General features: G+C 40.8%; 1 protein-coding gene across 3 annotated transcripts in view; it reads left to right on the top strand.

Annotated features, from left to right (window-relative positions):
• RARB (retinoic acid receptor beta) overlaps positions 1–17,306 on the top strand; it is a 694,610-nt gene that overhangs the window by 526,176 nt on the left and 151,128 nt on the right. The window contains exon 1 of one of the 3 annotated variants that reach the window (XM_008518325.2): positions 1,366–2,394. The exons of 1 other annotated variant lie outside the window; for it this stretch is intronic. In XM_008518325.2, coding sequence (XP_008516547.1) covers positions 2,238–2,394 — 157 coding nt within the window. In that variant the 5' untranslated portion in view covers positions 1,366–2,237. Of the gene's footprint in view, positions 1–1,365; positions 2,395–17,306 lie in introns of those variants that run through there. One more of the 3 variants, XM_070577442.1, reaches the window with a different exon arrangement.

The raw sequence follows: 17,306 nt of genomic DNA, 5'->3' as shown, positions 1-17,306 counted from the left end.
AAGGCCTGGATGCCAATGCACATTCCAACGCTATTCACAAAACAGAGACTGGAGCAGCGCTCTTCCTTGCAAGGGGCAAGGAAGCTGCCCCTCACTGCCTACCTCTAGCGCACCCTGTTTTGTGGGAGAATTACAAGTAAACACTGGTAAGGCAGTGGAGGAGGTAGGGCGTTTGAATTCCCCCCCCAGAGTTTACTCTTTTTGGTGCACGTTGGGTCCTTTCAGCAAGTTGTGCAAAATGGCTGCAGGGGGGATGGGGTCTCCCTCTTACAGCTCTCTGTCTGCCTGAGTTTATTTGTCAATATTGCACCTGTCCTTCTGAGTGTTTTAAGACTGCCTAAAACACTTCTCCTTCATCTAGGTTGGGTTAGTGTGGGAGGTATGAAAAACAGCCCCTTTCTCTTAAAAGTACCGTATTCTAATAAATAGCCAAGATTGGGCAGGGGCTTGTATTGGTGAAAACTGGCCCTTAGAAATACAAAACCTTGACCCTTAACCGTTTCTCAAAATATGTGTTTAATTACGTGGTGGTGGTGATGGGGCGGTAGGGCCCGCGTGGAGTATGTGTGTGAGAAAGCGATGAGGGAAGTCACCAATATGCTATTCAGGGTGCAAGGCTGGGGGAACAGCAAAGTAACTTTTACTTGGGTCTGAGATTCCAGAGAGGCAGGTCCTAGACATGGTTCTGAGCTGCATGAGCTTAGGCAGGTCTCAGCCTCCCTGGGCTTCTGTCTCCCCAGCTGAAAAATAGGAGGATGCATTACAGCTAATATTTGCTCCACGATGTGTAGAGTGCCCTGAAAGCACTACTTTTTTTTTTTGTCCTCACTGCAACCCACTGAGGTGGGTAGTCTTACATACCCATTTTACAAATGAGGACACTGAGGTCCAGCAAGGTTACATACTTGTCCCAGACCACACAGCTGCTAAGCGGTAGAAGCGGAATTCTAATCTAGTTCAGTTTGACTCTCCCATCCATGCTCTTGCTCATTATATTATGTTTTCTCTCAGATCAGGAGCTAAAATCCTGTATATCTATGTGATTGTGTGTGTGAGTTTGGGGCAGGAGTAATGAATTCTCGACTACTCCACATGCTGCACATAGACGGGAGAGAATTTTTAAAAAGTAAATGAATCCAAAAAGCTGGATTTTTACTCCAGAGCAAACGCAATCCCTTCGGCCAGGGCTTTCAAGAGGGAGAAAGAGAAAAAGACGATGAAATGGAAACTTTCTCAACCCAAGGCTTCCCCGAGGGGTAACTCTTCTCTGTTCTACAGTTTAGGGCTTGCCGGTGCTTTTTCGGGAGTGGAAAAATACATAAGTTACAAGGAATTTAACAGACAGAGAGGCGCACAGAGGAATTTAAAGGGTGGGCTGGGGGCGAGCGGTGGGCGGGAGGCGAGCGGGCAAGGGGGAACACGCGCTTGCAAGCTAAGCCGCTGCAAATAAAAAGGCGTAAAGGGAGAGAAGTTGGCGCTCAACGTGAGCCGGGAGCGGCGTCCTGGCTCCTCCTCTGCTCGTTTTAAAAACACTTCTTGCATTGTTTTTAAGGTGAGAAATGGGAAAGAAAGAGCCGGCTTGCGCGCTCGCCCGCTGCCTGCCTCTCTGGCTGTCTGCTTTTGCAGGGCTGCTGGGAGTTTTTAAGCTCTGTGAGAATCCTGGGAGTTGGTGATGTCAGACTCGTTGGGTCATTTGAAGGTTAGCAGCCCGGGAAGGGTTCACCGAAAGTTCACTCGCATATATTAGGCAATTCAATCTTTCATTCTGTGTGACAGAAGTAGTAGGAAGTGAGCTGTTCAGAGGCAGGAGGGTCTATTCTTTGCCAAAGGGGGGACCAGAATTCCCCCATGCGAGCTGTTTGAGGACTGGGATGCCGAGGACGCGAGCGAGCCGGGCAGGGTTTGTCTGGGCACCGTCGGGGTAGGATCCGGACCGCATTCAGAAGGCTTTTTGCAGGCTTTTCCTTGGAAGGAGAACTTGGGATCTTTCTGGGAACCCCCGCCCCGGCTGGATTGGCCGAGCAAGCCTGGAAAATGGTAAATGATCATTTGGATCAATTACAGGCTTTTAGCTGGCTTGTCTGTCATAATTCATGATTCGGGGCTGGGAAAAAGACCAACAGCCTACGTGCCAAAAAAGGGGCAGAGTTTGATGGAGTTGGGTGGACTTTTCTATGCCATTTGCCTCCACACCTAGAGGATAAGCACTTTTGCAGACATTTGGTGCAGGGGAGATCATGTTTGACTGTATGGATGTTCTGTCAGTGAGTCCTGGGCAAATCCTGGATTTCTACACTGCGAGTCCGTCTTCCTGCATGCTCCAGGAGAAAGCTCTCAAAGCATGCTTCAGTGGATTGACCCAAACCGAATGGCAGCATCGGCACACTGCTCAATGTAGGTTTATTTTTTCCCTTCTTCTACCAAGAAAAAAAAATTAATTGTCTCTCTTGCATGCAATAAAGACATGGAAACAAACTGCATTGGTAGCAAGACAAAGGATTTAATGATTTAATGCTGAAAGGGTGTGATATGCTAGCGTGCATATTGATTCCCTCTGCTGAAAATTTCCTGTTAGATGTTTTCTTCGCAAACAACCCCTCCTGACCCCTGCTCCTCTCTCTACCAACCTTACAGTCTCTTGAAAACAGTTTAAAAAATATGCATGGAGAGGGAGAAAAAAGTAGAGGGTGACCACAGGACTTTGAAACATTCTTCAAGTAAGGCAATTTGACACATTGTGCAGTTTTTACTAAGGTGTGTGCAGAGGGGAATTTAACTTTGCTGTTCTTTGGGTTAGCTACTAGTCGTATATATCCCCCCCTTGTGTGTTTCAACAGTCCAAAATAATTAAAATATGACATCTTCCTTGCAAGGAATTTAGCCTAATTAAGGTGGCTGCTGCTCCTGAAGTTCATAAACCACCAGTTAAAGCTGCTGCCTCCAGTGTTTTCCTTGCTAAGGAAAGGCAATATTTCTTAGCATTGACCCTGCTGCCACCTTTCCGAGTCACTTTGTTGCTCTAAGAAGTTGCTGTTTTGCTAGAAAACTACTGGCAATGAACACCCCTTGGGCTGAGCCATCCATTATTTCCATATCTTGCAATTCAGCCGGGGAACCTGGACATTGGTTAAAGGAAAGGAAATATAAGTGGGGTAGTCCAGTTTTTAAAAAAAATATTGACTATTTGGTTATCTGATGCTGACACGGTGCCGAGGCACGCATCTGGTCAACAGTAGCCTGGCTGCAGGCTTGAGAAATGACCAGAAGTCCCAGAAAATCCCACCTTCGGGTGGCTGTAGTGGGAGCCTGCAGGATGCATCGCTGCCCTGACAGTGATTTAGATAAATGGCTCAGCTATCTATCAAAATGTTTTTAGTACTTTATTTGACAATTCATTGGAGCATTAGGCTGAAAATGACATTTTAAATCTTTGTTTTCAAAGAGGTCAAAGTTTAACTGGAAGAAATTGAGTTTTCCTAATAACATGGTGGCTTATCTAAAGAGAGAAGAAAAAGGAAAGAGGGGACAATGACAAGATTTAAATTGCCCTCTCTGAAACTTTTTCTTCAGGATAAAGACTTGCTTCTTGGGCCAGGAAATCAACAGGTTTGTAGCTAAAAAAAATCAATAACCATTTGATGCCAACAGTGTGGCTGTCTGACCTAATATTTTGTACAGCCATAACCACGGCAAAAAGAATATCATTTTTAGAAGAAGTCTTAATCTTCAGCTGTTCCCCAAATGCCTTTTTTTTCCCTACTGCCTGTTTACTTTCTAGAGAACTGAAAGAAATTGAGAGTTACAAAATAATTTTCCAACTCACTAACAGATCTTTAAGACCTGTCCTCTCTGTAGCAATTAAAACAGTCTGAACAATTTCACTCGGAATCTCAGGGAACTGGGGCTTTCTAAAACTTTTTCTGGTAAGAGAAAGTTCTAATGAAACATATTTTTTAACGGAGGGAAAAAAAAATGCTCGGGACCCTGGCGAAAATCTGTTAGACCTCATAGAGCTTTTACAAGTAGACATTCTCCCTTTTGTAATTAACCCTCCAAACATGCCTATTAAGTTGTAGGAGAAGGGGGAAAAGCTTTGTTTGTTCTTGAACAAGTTAAACAAAGAATTCGCCTTATCTAGGGAGAGCGAGTGGTGAATGTGTCATTCGCCTAGGGCCAGCCGATAAGCAAGAAGTGTTGATAACAGCAAAGTTCAGCTAATCAAAGAAACTTGCATTAGAAAAAGTAAATAAAGGCGTTTGACAAAGGGATTTCAGAAATTCCAGTGTCTTATTTTTGTAAGCAGGGCAATTAGTGCTTATTGTGGTCGATTTCACAAAGCTTTGAATCCCACACTTCAGGTAAAAGAAAGAAATGTAAATACTGCTTATGCCCCTTCAGAGCTGCTTTATCCTCCATAAAGCACTTCATAACTGGTCAGTTTAGTTCAAGCAATTACGTTTTAAGCATAAATAAAATTCTAACAAATGTCTGCCATGCGGTGTTTGGTTCAGGGTGGCATCGCTAGTTAGGGTTTTTGAAATAAAAGCATATGAGGGCTGCGTTTGTGTAAGAACATAAAAACCACAACCTTTTCCATTCTACTTAATGACTGTTTTGACGAGAAGCAGATCTGTTTGTGCACTTAACACAGAGGAAACAGTGGGCAAGGAGGGAAAAAAAATAGTACTAAATTCCAGCCAAAACTATTTTCAGCTTTGAGATCCTACTTATTTTTTGTATGGTGTGTGTCTGTGTTCGTGTTTGCAGTCATTAGAGTAAACCGTTTGAACGTAAAACACAACAGAAGCTTTCTTTGAAAGGTGTTAGAATATTCTTTTTGTTTTCTTTTTTAATTTTAAAGACAGAAAAATGATCTGCCCACCAGCTGCCGGTTGGAGTAGGGCCTTGAATTGCCTGTTATAAAAATGCGAAGTCAGGATTAGTGGTTTACTAAGGGAATGTGGTAAAAATAATACGATTTAACACTGCCCCTGGAAGGTATCGGAGCCACCAAGTTTCTATTTAGATGCCTTCTGGATTATCTTGGTTTTAGGCTGCTCCAGATGTTTTCAGCATTAATTGCTCAGTGGGCATAGAATAAATCCTAATATTTGTGGTCTAAATATAGTTGCTTTCAGTGAATTCATGAGGTGACAACTTCTTGGCCCTTTTTCCCTGTCTTCTCCCTGCTCAACACATCAAAAGAAAAAAATATTTTCTTTTTGAAATAGTATTTTGCCTGTAATGAGGAGAAATAATGTTTTAACAAACAGGAGCAACGTGTGATTAAGGAAAGAGAAAAATCCCCTTCTCAAAGCCCTGGGACCTGAATTTTAAGTATTAAACAGCATCTAAATCCTCTCCTAGTAAGATATAAATTGAGGTCAAAGTGGCAAAATCAAAGATACCCTCTGAAAGAGAGACTAAATAAAGACTGACAGCCACCGTATGAATTGAATGGGGTTTTGAATAAATATTTCGGTGAAAAGGCTCAATTGTTTTTCTAAAGTAGGACATAATTTTCTGCTTCTCGGCCACATGACGGTGGTAACTAATACCATTAGAAAGAAGAGAAGAAAAGAGACTTTGCTGAAATCTCAGAGAGTGCAGGACAGGAGTTTTTTGAAAACAAGCGGAAGATTCACAAAGTTTTCCTTCTCTGTAGAAAAAAAGAAATACTAAAATATTGTCAATATCCAGATAACTTGGTACTTTGGGTAGGGAGGTACTGATGTGCGACTTAGAAGAAAAAATGCCTGAGTTTAAATTGCATTGCCAGAAAAGGGTGGATTTCAAAATATAAAACAAAACAGTAGGAGAGGTAGACATTTCTCTGCTTAAACTAAAGCTATGGAAATGACTTGGAAGCTCTGCTTAGAATTTGATTTGCCAGCCCAAATGCAAAGCTCTTGCATTAGAACAGGCCTTTTTTATCTTAATAGATAAATGACCAGAATGGCAATTTCTGATAGGCTAGCTGACCCGAATCAGAAGTTTTCTTCTCATTTCTGGAAGCCTGGCCCTGACCGTATATAACCAGTCAGTATTGTCATGAACTTTTATTTAAAGCAGAAGCATGAAAGAAATTTCTTCTGAATATCAGACACTTTACCTTCAGCATATGTTCAGCCCCTGAGATGACTGAAAAGGAAAGAAAACCCTACCGTTTTCTCCTTTACATGTTTCACAAGCATCAGTAAACTATCTCAGAAGGGAAATACGTGATAAAGATGATAAATTCTGCTCTCAAGGAGTTTATAATCTTTAAAATCAAAATTATTTTTAAAAGGCTGGGAATTTTTTAATTAGAAAGTTACTCTCTGGGAGGAAGATGGACATGTAAAATCGAGATGCAAAGCATAAAACTCTTTTCAAGTCGCACAGGACTTATTAAACAATAAATAATAGTGTTCATTTTAGACCATCTTAAAAAGAATCTTCTATAAAGTTTGAGTTACATATAAGTGCCAATAAATTTATCCTTAAATGACATTTTTATACTTTAAATGTTCTAATGTAAATTCAGTTAACTATCAATTAAAGAGATTATTTCAGAAATGGGAGTTTTTGATGAAGGTTAATCAGAAAAATCTTGGCTGAAAACCTTTCCAAAAGATATTAATGTAGAATCTTGCCTTTCAAATTACAGGGTAGTTATGGCAGTCATACAGCTCTGATTTTCTAGAATAACCCACTTTCAAATATACTGCCACAGTTCCCACATAAATCATTGAAATATGCCAGATATTTCAATATTACGACATCTCCTAGGCTGCCCCTTGAACCCAGGAGGGGCACAGAAAGTCTTTGTTTGGATTCTATGGTCAATATAACGAGAGCGCTCACAGCTTAATTTTTCCATTATGACTGAAGATCGCCTTGTGCTTCTGGGTCATTCTGCTGAACATGAATTCCTTTTGTGGCAAACTGTAGATCTGTAAATAGAAGGCATCCTTTGCAAAATGGATTTAAGTATTCTGACTGTAGTTCTGACTCCAGCACGTGTGCGTGTGTGTGTTGAGAGTGGGGGAGGGGGTAGAATTATTAAATTGAATTACTATGCACAAATCTATATCAGTTCTTGGCCAGCTTCTTCTTAAAAAGTTGGAATTGTGGGTGATGGAGAGAGGAGAACAGAGTTAACTCGGGTTTCAGATTTATCAGGATCCTGTAAGTGGCTTGGCCTAAGAACCTCTTGTTAAACAGGAGATGAGATAACCCGCCCCATCTGTAAGATCTAATAACACACCCTCATCAGTCAGTATGTTGCATTGAATTCCCTGTTCCTTCCCGGCTTCCTTACTTCATCATTAAGAAGCATGATTCCTGTCCCGTGCCAGCCCCCCAAACCCCTTTAAATGAATAAAAAATAAGTCACAGAAGTTCTGTCTACCTAGGAAGCCGTAGAGGGTGAGCCTGCAGGTATTATATTATTTATCTTGAGCTTCCAGAGCTTCTTAGATGGGAATTCAAACAGGCAATGGAACTGCTGACTTGCGTTTTCTCTGGCCTTGCAGGGTGGGGAGCTGAAAAGGGGCCATTCAGTCAGATAAGACTCTTGGTCCCCTGCACGATAAGGCGAGGATAACAGGAACTGACGTCAGTGAGGCGACCCAGCCTGGCCAAGCATTTCCTCTAGTGAGGGCACATGGATTCTAGGAGTCTCCAGGCCTCCCACAGCAGCTGATGATATGAACCAGCTCAGAGGGGAGAAGAAAGCTGATTTTCACAGGGGTGAAAGTGGGTAATAATGTCCCTCATTCCTAAAAGGAGATTTCTCTAAACAGAACAAAGAATAACTGGAGAGGAAGAGAATGATTTTAATAAAAGCAGATTCTGAGATTATAATCGCAATTTTACGTTGTCATGTAATAGATATTTGTTTCCCAGCTGTCAACAGTTTCCCTCTGATGTCTCATAAAAGTCAGTCCAGCAGTCACCAAATATTATCACCCATGAACCGTACCAACTCTCCATATAGAACAAAATGGGAGGGAATTCACATTGTGGGAGTTAATCCCTGGTACTCCTATTTACTTTTCTAAGTACCAAGTTCCCACCCCCATCCGCATCATATGACAGCATTGTTAAAGCTGTTTGATTTGCCACCAGCCCTGAAACCTAGGAAAAACCCTGAAGTGTTTCCTCCCCTCTTTCAGTCTTCCTTTTGTCTTAAAGTCAGATTTTTTTTTTTTGCCTTTGAAAGTGTCTCTGATTTGAGGTTTGGAGGAGAAATTCAGAAGGGTCCTATTTTATTTTTTCAAATTCACAGAGTGTCCTCAGTCTACTGCTTTCTTAAAGATAGCTCCTTATTTTCTCTTTTTAAGTTTTAGTATTGAATAGGGAATTACTCTGCGAGTTTGACTCAGATTTAGTGAAATGTTTGTCTTTGTTGTTGTTGATCAATTACTGTTTGCCACAGATGAAAATTTTACCAAATCGAAAAAGAAAAAAGCTGAATTCAAAATACTATGGTAGAAATGATGCAGATAAGACCAGATAAGACGAGTTCATCAGTTAACTGGGGAAAAAAGATTTGGATCACGCTTATCCCAATTTTTCTCTGATTTTCAGAGCAAGTGAAGACTTCGTCTAGAAAATCCCTTTTCTCAAAAATATGAAAGCATTCAGGGCTACAGTACCTTTGTCTTGTCATCAAATTATAAATTATACAATTATATATAATTATTTATATATACGTAATTTATATATAATTATAAAAAGCCTGATGATCTGAAGGCCGGTTCAGCTTCAAAAGATTTTTTAGGGTCTGGTCTATTGGAAGGCTTGGGGGTATAATTAACTAAAATGGAAATGGAGGCTAGCGAAATTTAGTTCCTGATGTTTTAATTTAGCTCAGTACTGCCATGTGTTATTGAAGAGAATTCTTAAAGGCAAACATAATTATTTCATTATGGTCCTCAGAATGCTTTCATTGGCTTTAATGACAAGAAGCTGTATAAAAAGGCATACATTTTAATTAGTTCTTCTTATATTTACATCAGATAAATAACAAATAATTGATGAAAAACAAGTCGTTGGGATGGATGATTTCACATAGCGCGCTGGTTACAGTTTAATGATGAAACATTTCTCTGTTGCTTTGCATTTTAATTATCCAGACATTACAGTAGTGGTGCCGTGGAGCTAAAATACCGTTGTTGCCATTTTATTACAAAAAAATCACTATGAATCGGAAGCCGAAAAGGTAGCCAGAAGCGCATCTCAGAGGAAGTAAATTGCCAGTCCCGTTAATTTTACTACGTTTGTTAGCACGCATTTTGATCACTTTTATCTTTTACGCTTCATCTTTCCGGATTAAGACTGTCAGGGGTTTCACATGCGTTTTTATGGCTGCCTGTTCTAAATACCTTTCTTTCTCTCTTGCTGTCTGTTTTGAAGACTTGTCTGAAAGTACTTTGCCAAATGTGTCCTGGAAAATCAGAGAACCTTTTTCTATGTTATAGGCCCGCTTTACCTTTGATTTTATATGAAAACCCATTTCACATGATTCATCCGTTTGGGTGTACAGAACACTAATTGTTATTATTGATTTTAAATTCCGTGACCATTACAAGTAACCCAGATGACTGGCAGATAAAGGGTAATAATCCATGGAGTTCTGGAACTGTTTCATGTTTGTCTGGAGTACTTTATGTGATCAATATTAACTGCCCCATTGAAACTAACTGCTGTATCAAATAACAGTCAATCAAATGAATGTGCTTAGAGATTATTTATTGAAAGCTTTAATTGTTCACTGGGGCCCTGCTTATCAGAGGAAACAATAGGAACCAGAGATAGGATGAACAGGTCTGGATTTGCGGAGAAAGTTGGAGGATGCAGACGAATAAGGTGTCTGCCACTTGGGCAAGAGTTTCCAGAAGCCCATGTCAGGCTTCTAGTGGGCAGAAGTTCAGTGCAAGTACATCGAGAGCTCTCTGGAGAAGAAGGTGTAATGATTTTCTTGCCTTTAAAGCAGAGGCTGTGAAAAGTTGTCACTTTGAGAGTTTTACTGCTTCTTGTCCACACTCCCACTGACATCCATTACCCTCCTATGCATCTTTCCACCTGCATTCCTCATCACTGCCTGATGGTCTGAGATAATGGAAATAGCCTGACTTGACACAGGATCGATCTCTACAGCTATGAAATGGGAATAATTATGTCTACATTGCAGGATTTGTAGGAAGATTAGAGATAATGTAAATGAGGATTCTATTCTTGCCCTGAAAACATTCAGAAGTCACTGAGTAGACCTTCTGATTTCAACATGACACCTATGGCTTCTATGCCTTTGCTAATAGTGAACGGTATTTGTTTTATTTGGCATCTCTTTTCCTCAGTCAAACGGTTCCTCTCTCTGTGGCTCATAACCTAGGTGACAGTTCTTCCTGTTTGTCACAGTTTGAATAACACTGTAGTCCTGATTCAATTGTATCCATTTACCAAACCCCCAGATTTACTACAGATGATTGACTTTTACAAGTGAGTGTTGTCACCTTCAAAGTTGTCACAATACACTTTGCCCAAAGATGCTGTCAGGGGCGCCGTTCATTTTTATTACTCACTGATGGATTAGCTCTTGCCGATTCCATTCAACAGATGGCTCTTGGGTGTCTGCCATGTTCCAGGCTCCCTGGTCTGTTCTGTGGGGACACCAGGACGAATCCAACGCTGTCCCTGCTCTCTCTGGACTCCCAGTGTATGGGAGAAACTTGTGTACACAAGTCATTGTGACACAATCCTCTTATAACACAAATGTAAGGATCTCCTCAGGACTTTGAATCCGAGATTGCTTATAGAAAGAACTAGAAACCACTGAGAACCACAGCTCACGCATGAGGTGGGTGATCAAGTGGGTCACACATTTTTGTCACAGTGGAGTAGGCATGAAGTTTTTGTATGTGTCTGCTTCAGAGGTAGTTTCTAAATGTAGTTTACAAAGTGGAGTTTTAAACTTATCTTGAGCAATGGAATAAGTGGATACCTTCCAAAATTGCTTCTTGAAGACTCTCATATGGATGTTTCTGGAGTGTTTGTTAAATAATGTTCTTTTGGGGTTAGGCCTGATTAGATTAGATTTTTAAAAATCATTTCTTTCTGATTGTTTCTGTGATTGATTGCTGTGCAACAAACCGCCCCCAAACCTAGTGGCCTAACAGTTTATTACCTCATTATTCTGTGGGTGAACTGGGCTCAGCTGGGCAGATCTTCTGCTCCACATGCTGTCAGCTGAGGCTGCAGTATCCAGGGCTCAATGGGGCTGGAAGTCCAAGGCGGCTCCCTCACATGGCGGGCAGTCCATGTTGGTTGGCTGCTGGCAGAGAGCTCAGCTGGGGCAGTTGACTGGAGTATCTGCATGTGTCTCGTGTTTCTCACAGCATGGCAGCAATATTCTGAGAGGGAACATTCTGAGAGGGAGGAAGTACACGCTCCCAGTCTTCTTAAGGGCCGGATCCAGAGCTGGCAGAGAGTCACTTTCACCATATTTTATTGGTTAAGCATCACAGGGCCAGACCAGTGTCAATAAATCTCCCTCTCAAGGGGGAAGTGACAAAGAATGTGCAACCGTTGTCAGTCCACCATAACAATCATGACTGATATGCCCTATAATCAGAAAGCAAATGTTGTCTTCTGACAATAGAGGCTAAATTGAGAAACTATTGTGGGATTTTAGTTAGTTTTCTTCTTTTTTTTGGCTGGTTAAATATTTAACAAAATTCTACTCTAATGAATGTATGTACATTATTATCAGTTAATCCTCACAAATAATTCTGTGAGGAAGACAGGATTATCCTCATTTTAGAGAAGAGGAAATTGAGGCTCAGAGAAGGTGAGTAACGCGACTGAAGTCACACAGGCAGTACGTTGTAGAGCAGGGCTTTAAATCCCAGGAAACTCTTTTTTTCATCCTCCATGTGCAGTTACTCACTTGCAGGTCATCCGCTTTGGAGTGAGACTGTCATCTCTGCCAGCTGAGTGAAGGATTCTTGAAAAATTGTTTTGTCTTAATAATAACATGAAAGGACCATGGAAGCTTTTGGTTTTGGGGGGAAATGTGGAAAAGAGAGGGTAAAGAACTGGAACTCACATAATTTCCTCTGATTACATTATTTTCTAATAGAAGCCACAGCCTTTTAAATCATGGAAGAAACTCTGAGGCTATTTTACTGTTTTGTTCTTTTGTTTTCCATCCTGTTTGTTGAAGGCTGCGCAGGCGCAGTCTAGAGCTCACAGGAGTTGGGGTCAGGATTAGTCTTGTATTTACTGAGGAAGCACAGGAAGGTGACAGAGGAGAAACAAGGTTTTTCATGTTTTTCTGGCTCACTCATAACCCTCATCCTGATGTGGGCACTGATGGGCTCGACTTGGTGGTGCCTCTTCGTTAAGCCACACTGTTGTGTCTTCCATTGCTTAAAAAAAAGGAGGGAGAGAAGAAAACTTTCTCAGATATAATGAAGTTAAATTGATGTTTTAGTATTTGCCACCTATTTTAAGTATCCATTTTGTTTAGAAGGGCCCAAACCTAAGAAAACTGTTACTCTTTAGTGAAGTTTACATTAATAGTAATAATGGTTATTAGCCTCTCGCATAATGCTCTTATTTCAGTGATTTCAAATATATTTTAAATGCAACATCTTGTTCTGTATTTTGGATTTTTGTATGCCATGTTCTTTCTACCTGCTTCTTCTGTTTGAAATCTAATTGCTGTTGAATGATATATTTTGAGGAAATAGAAGCAGGTGGACGAATTGAAGTGACCTGCTAAAGGTCACGTAGTGGGTTCTAGGTGGAAGTAGATCGAAGTCCATAAGATGCTGCCATGTGTCACAGTGTGTACAGTGTGGGACAGTGCAGTGTGATACAGTGGAGTTGGGCACGCTTTGTGTACCGCCCCTGCTGTGGGAACTAGAGCTCCAAGCTGCCTCAGTTGTTTTTATCTGTAAAATGGATCCATAATGCTTACCTTGCAAGCTTATCATAGACTTAAATAAGACAGTGTATTTAAAGTACCTGACACATAATACTCAGTAAATAGATGTTTCCCTCAATACTTTATTATGAAAAATTTTTAAATGCAGAAAAGTTGAAAGAATTTTACAAGGAAGCACCTGGATACCCACCATCACACTAACCATTAAAGTGACTGGGTTTGTTTTCTGTGTTTCTACTCATTTCTGCTTAGTGTGTGTGTGTTTTTGCTTGGTTTCATTGGTTGGGTTCCCTTACTAACCTGGGAAGTCCTGAGATCAGATGTTGTGTCCTTTACGTCTGTCTTCCCAGTGGTAGTACAATGTTGGTATAGCTAGTATAGTACCCAGTCAGCATTCAGTTAACTGTGGGTGTCAATGGGTATGTTCGAGCATACCACCCCTTACTATACTAGAGATCAGCCCTCTCCAGTAGAATTTCTAAAGTGATGGAAATATCTGTAATTCTGTGTTGTCCAGTATGGTGGTTGCTAGCCATGCGTAGCACTTGAAATGTGGCTAATATGTCTGAGGAACTGAATTTTTAATTTTATTTCATGTTAATTTAACTTTCAGTAGACACATGTGGCTAGTGGCTATGGTTTGAACAACACAGCTCTAAATACTTTAGCTATTAATATTTTTTCAATATTTGTTCATCCTCTTTATTTCCCTTTTCCTTTAGCCTTTATTCTTCTTTCTTATTGCTGTTAAGGAGCTCTAATTATCTCTTTATGTGGATGGTAAATAGACTGCAGGAGAATGTCAACAGAATACTGTAGGGTGGCGATTTCAGTCATTGTTAACTTGTTTTCCTTCTGGGTGGAACTATTTTTCCTGGGGCCTGGCAAATACTTAGCGCTTACTTTGCTAACACTTAATTTGCGAGCTCAACCAAGATTTTCACAGAATCCCAGGTGGCTGGATTTCAATTATATTCATTGTAGCAATCCTATCATGGTAGAATACAGTTTCTAGTCCCTTGCTCCACACCTTTGTCTATTTGGTTTTCAAATAAACACAGAGTATCTTCCAACATTTTCGAGTTGCTTTCAACTCAGATAAACATTTTAAGCTTCAGGGAGGCAGAGAGGAACAGGCCATACTCTCTGGAAGCCTCAGTGTGTGTTCTAGAAAATGCCTTGCTCTATCTCCCCTGAGTGCCTTCTCCTGCTCATATATGTGTGCTCTGCTTTGTAACTCACTACGTGGCACACAGCGAGTGCTCGGGAAATATGCTGAGTCTAGTTCAGTGAAAATGAACTTGAAATTCAGGGCATCTCAAGTGGTCTCTGCTTTTATTTATTTGTATATTTTTGGGTCACTCAAAACACCTGACAGAAACTTGAGGGAGCCATGAAAATGAAAGGTTCAAGTTGGCTGTTATGGCAAGCCCTTCTAAATGTGTTAGCTGGAAAACTGGCCTGAAAATATGAGAATGGGATATTTCCTTGGGCTTCTGGCACTGACTTTGATATCCTAGGAATAAATTTTCTGATGGTACTTCCTGTTAACCAGGACATTACCACTCTTCCCTCCCCTGTTTTTCTGTCCATCCCTAGAAACGGTGTGAAGAAAGTAAATAGAAATACGACCAAATCAACAAGCAAGAGAAACCTTTGAACCAAGATTTGTCTTTCTTCCCTCTCTGATGGTTTTAAGTTGGTGACTGATTTTTATCAAAATGAAACAATCACCATCATCATCATGTTTATTAAGTGCATGTTATCTGCATATTATGCCAAGTGCATAAAACGAATGATGTCACCTAATGGTCAAAGCAGCCTGAAGATAAAGGCACTGTTCTTGCTCTGTTTTACAGAAGTGAATTCCCAGGCACAGAGGGGTCAGGTACATTTCAGGACTCTTGTGTAGGACAAAGCCAATCGGAAGTTCCCATCTTAGTTTGCATAATGAGGGTTTCCTTCCCTCTGCCAACTATGCAAAGTAAACTCCTATTTTCTTCGCGGGGAGGGGGAAGGAGGGAGGTTGGGAGCCTCAGAACCCACAGAATAATAAAAGGGTTTCCAACCGAAAGCTGGAAACAATACATTTTTAACAAAATGGGCACTTACTCTAATTGCTGTGCCCCTACTGTTCAATTCCTTTTTATGTCCTAATTCATTAAATTATGTGCACACACAAGCTTATTATTTACAGATGTATGCACTTTTAGCTGGCTCATGTGAAACAGATGTTTCACGAAAGGTAAGAGAGAGCAAGTGATCTCAACTCTTTTAGTGGGTATCAAGTGAGTCTTATGGCCTGTTACCTGCAGGTCTTTCACTGTTATTTTGAACTGCAATGTCCAGTGTGAGGAAGAGAATTCAGTCTCTCCCCTGGAGGAACAAATAAAAATACAACGACCCTATAAGCAGACATCTGCATCTCAAAATAAAAGAGGGTGTGTGCAGGTGATAGGCAGGTGGTGTTCACATGTGGGCTCGGGTGGATATGAATGAGTTTTATAAGCAATCTGAGAAAAAAAGAGACCCATTGCATTACGGTCGACTTTTTTATTTTTTAAGAGCTTTATCCTATGATATTTTAATCATTACAGTCTTTGAATTCATAGCTGAGCAGTTATCATCCTCCTTTTCATCTAGAATTTCTCAGTTATTTTTAGATGGAATTATTCCATTGCTCTAATAACTGGCAGGAATGCATGCGAAACTTGGAGAGTGCCTCTGATGTCAAATGACTGCCTACCAGATTCTGAAAGAGTTGAGGTGGGCCCTTTCCTTAGGTTCTTCATGGTTCCACATAAATAGTCTTCAATTCATAATAACTAGAGTATTAATTTCAGTTGTTTGTTGCTATGTAACAGACCAACCCAAAACTTGGTGGCTTAAAACACAATCAAGGGACTGGCCTGGTGGCGCAGCAGTTAAGTACGTACATTCCGCTTTGGTGGCCCGGGGTTCGCCGGTTCGGATCCCGGGTGCGGACATGGCACCGCTTGGCAAGCCATGCTGTGGCAGGCATCCCACATATAAACTGGAGGAAGATGGGCATGGATGTTAGCTCAGGGCCAGCCTTGCTCAGCAAAAAGTGGCAGCAGATGTTAGCTCAGAGCTAATCTTCCTCAAAAAAAAAAAAAAAAACAAACAAAACCACAATCAAGTTTCAAAGTTCTGTCTTGCCTGGGGTCTTTTATGTGGCTGCAATCAGCTGGTGCTGGGGCTGGGCTCAGCCAAAGCCTTGACTAGGCTGCATGTTCAAAATAGCTTCTCTGTTCACATGTCCAGTTCCTCAACTGAGATTGCTGGAACAGCTGGAGGCTGCCTGAGCATCTCTCTCCACATGGCCTCCTCTTGTGACATTGGCTTCCTTACAGCATGGTGGTCCCAGGGCTCTTTGCCACAGCTTCCTTCAGAATAAGCATTCCAAGAAACCAAGGAGTGAGCTGCAAGGCTTCTTACGATCTAGCCTCGTGTGTAACACAGCATTACTCTTGCCACATTCTGTTGATCAAAAAGAAATCACAGTAGCAGTTCAGATTCAGGAAGAAGGACCTATGCAATCATGTGGAACCCTGGAGGTGTGGCTCATTGAGCAGCCATCTTCAGAGACCACCGACCATACTAACTAGCTGTAGAAATAAATGTACGCCCCTTTTTCACTACAAGGTAACATGGCCTAATAAGGATAAACATGATCAATTCACATTGCCATAAACTAGGCGGCATGTCAGTGAACAATTATTTCAATACTTCTTCGGAATATCGGGGAGCAATAATAATCACCCCTCCAGATCCACAGGGAAATTTATCGTTTATGGATTGTTAGGAGTTCTCTAAACAAAAAAATTGGAGCAGAAAGATGGCTGAAATTGTGTCATTTTGCACTTTGAAAGCTGGAAACCATCACAGATGAAATATAAAATGGGACATGAAATATTAAGTGGCATATCAGGTTTATTGCATATATGACCATGAGAGTGCATTTTATTTTGTCTTATGGAGCTCTAAAAAAATCCATGTAATGGATTAAAGGTATTAAAACTCCCATATTCTACCTGGCTCTAGGCCAGGGAACAAGGCATGATAAATAATCCCAATAGGCAGAATATGTAGGAAGGAATTTTAAAATGTATTTATGATAGACATATTGACCTCCCTAACTAATAAAAATGTATACGTGAGGTTAGTTTTGAAGGAAATGTGCAGACCTTACACATTTATAGTGCGTATAAATATATATATACTGTAGTGTTAGCATCCTTAAAATATTTCCCACATCTCTATGACATATGGCTATCATACGCTGTCTTTACCCTGGAAGCAAAGAAAAGCATGCATTTTATAGTAACATGTGCAGTCACTATAAGAA

This window comes from Equus przewalskii, chromosome 15 (genome assembly GCF_037783145.1).
Source record: "Equus przewalskii isolate Varuska chromosome 15, EquPr2, whole genome shotgun sequence".
NCBI classification, from domain to species: domain Eukaryota; kingdom Metazoa; phylum Chordata; class Mammalia; order Perissodactyla; family Equidae; genus Equus; species Equus przewalskii.
Note: the sequence above shows the minus strand (reverse complement) of the source record. Positions and strands in the feature narration are given on the sequence as shown.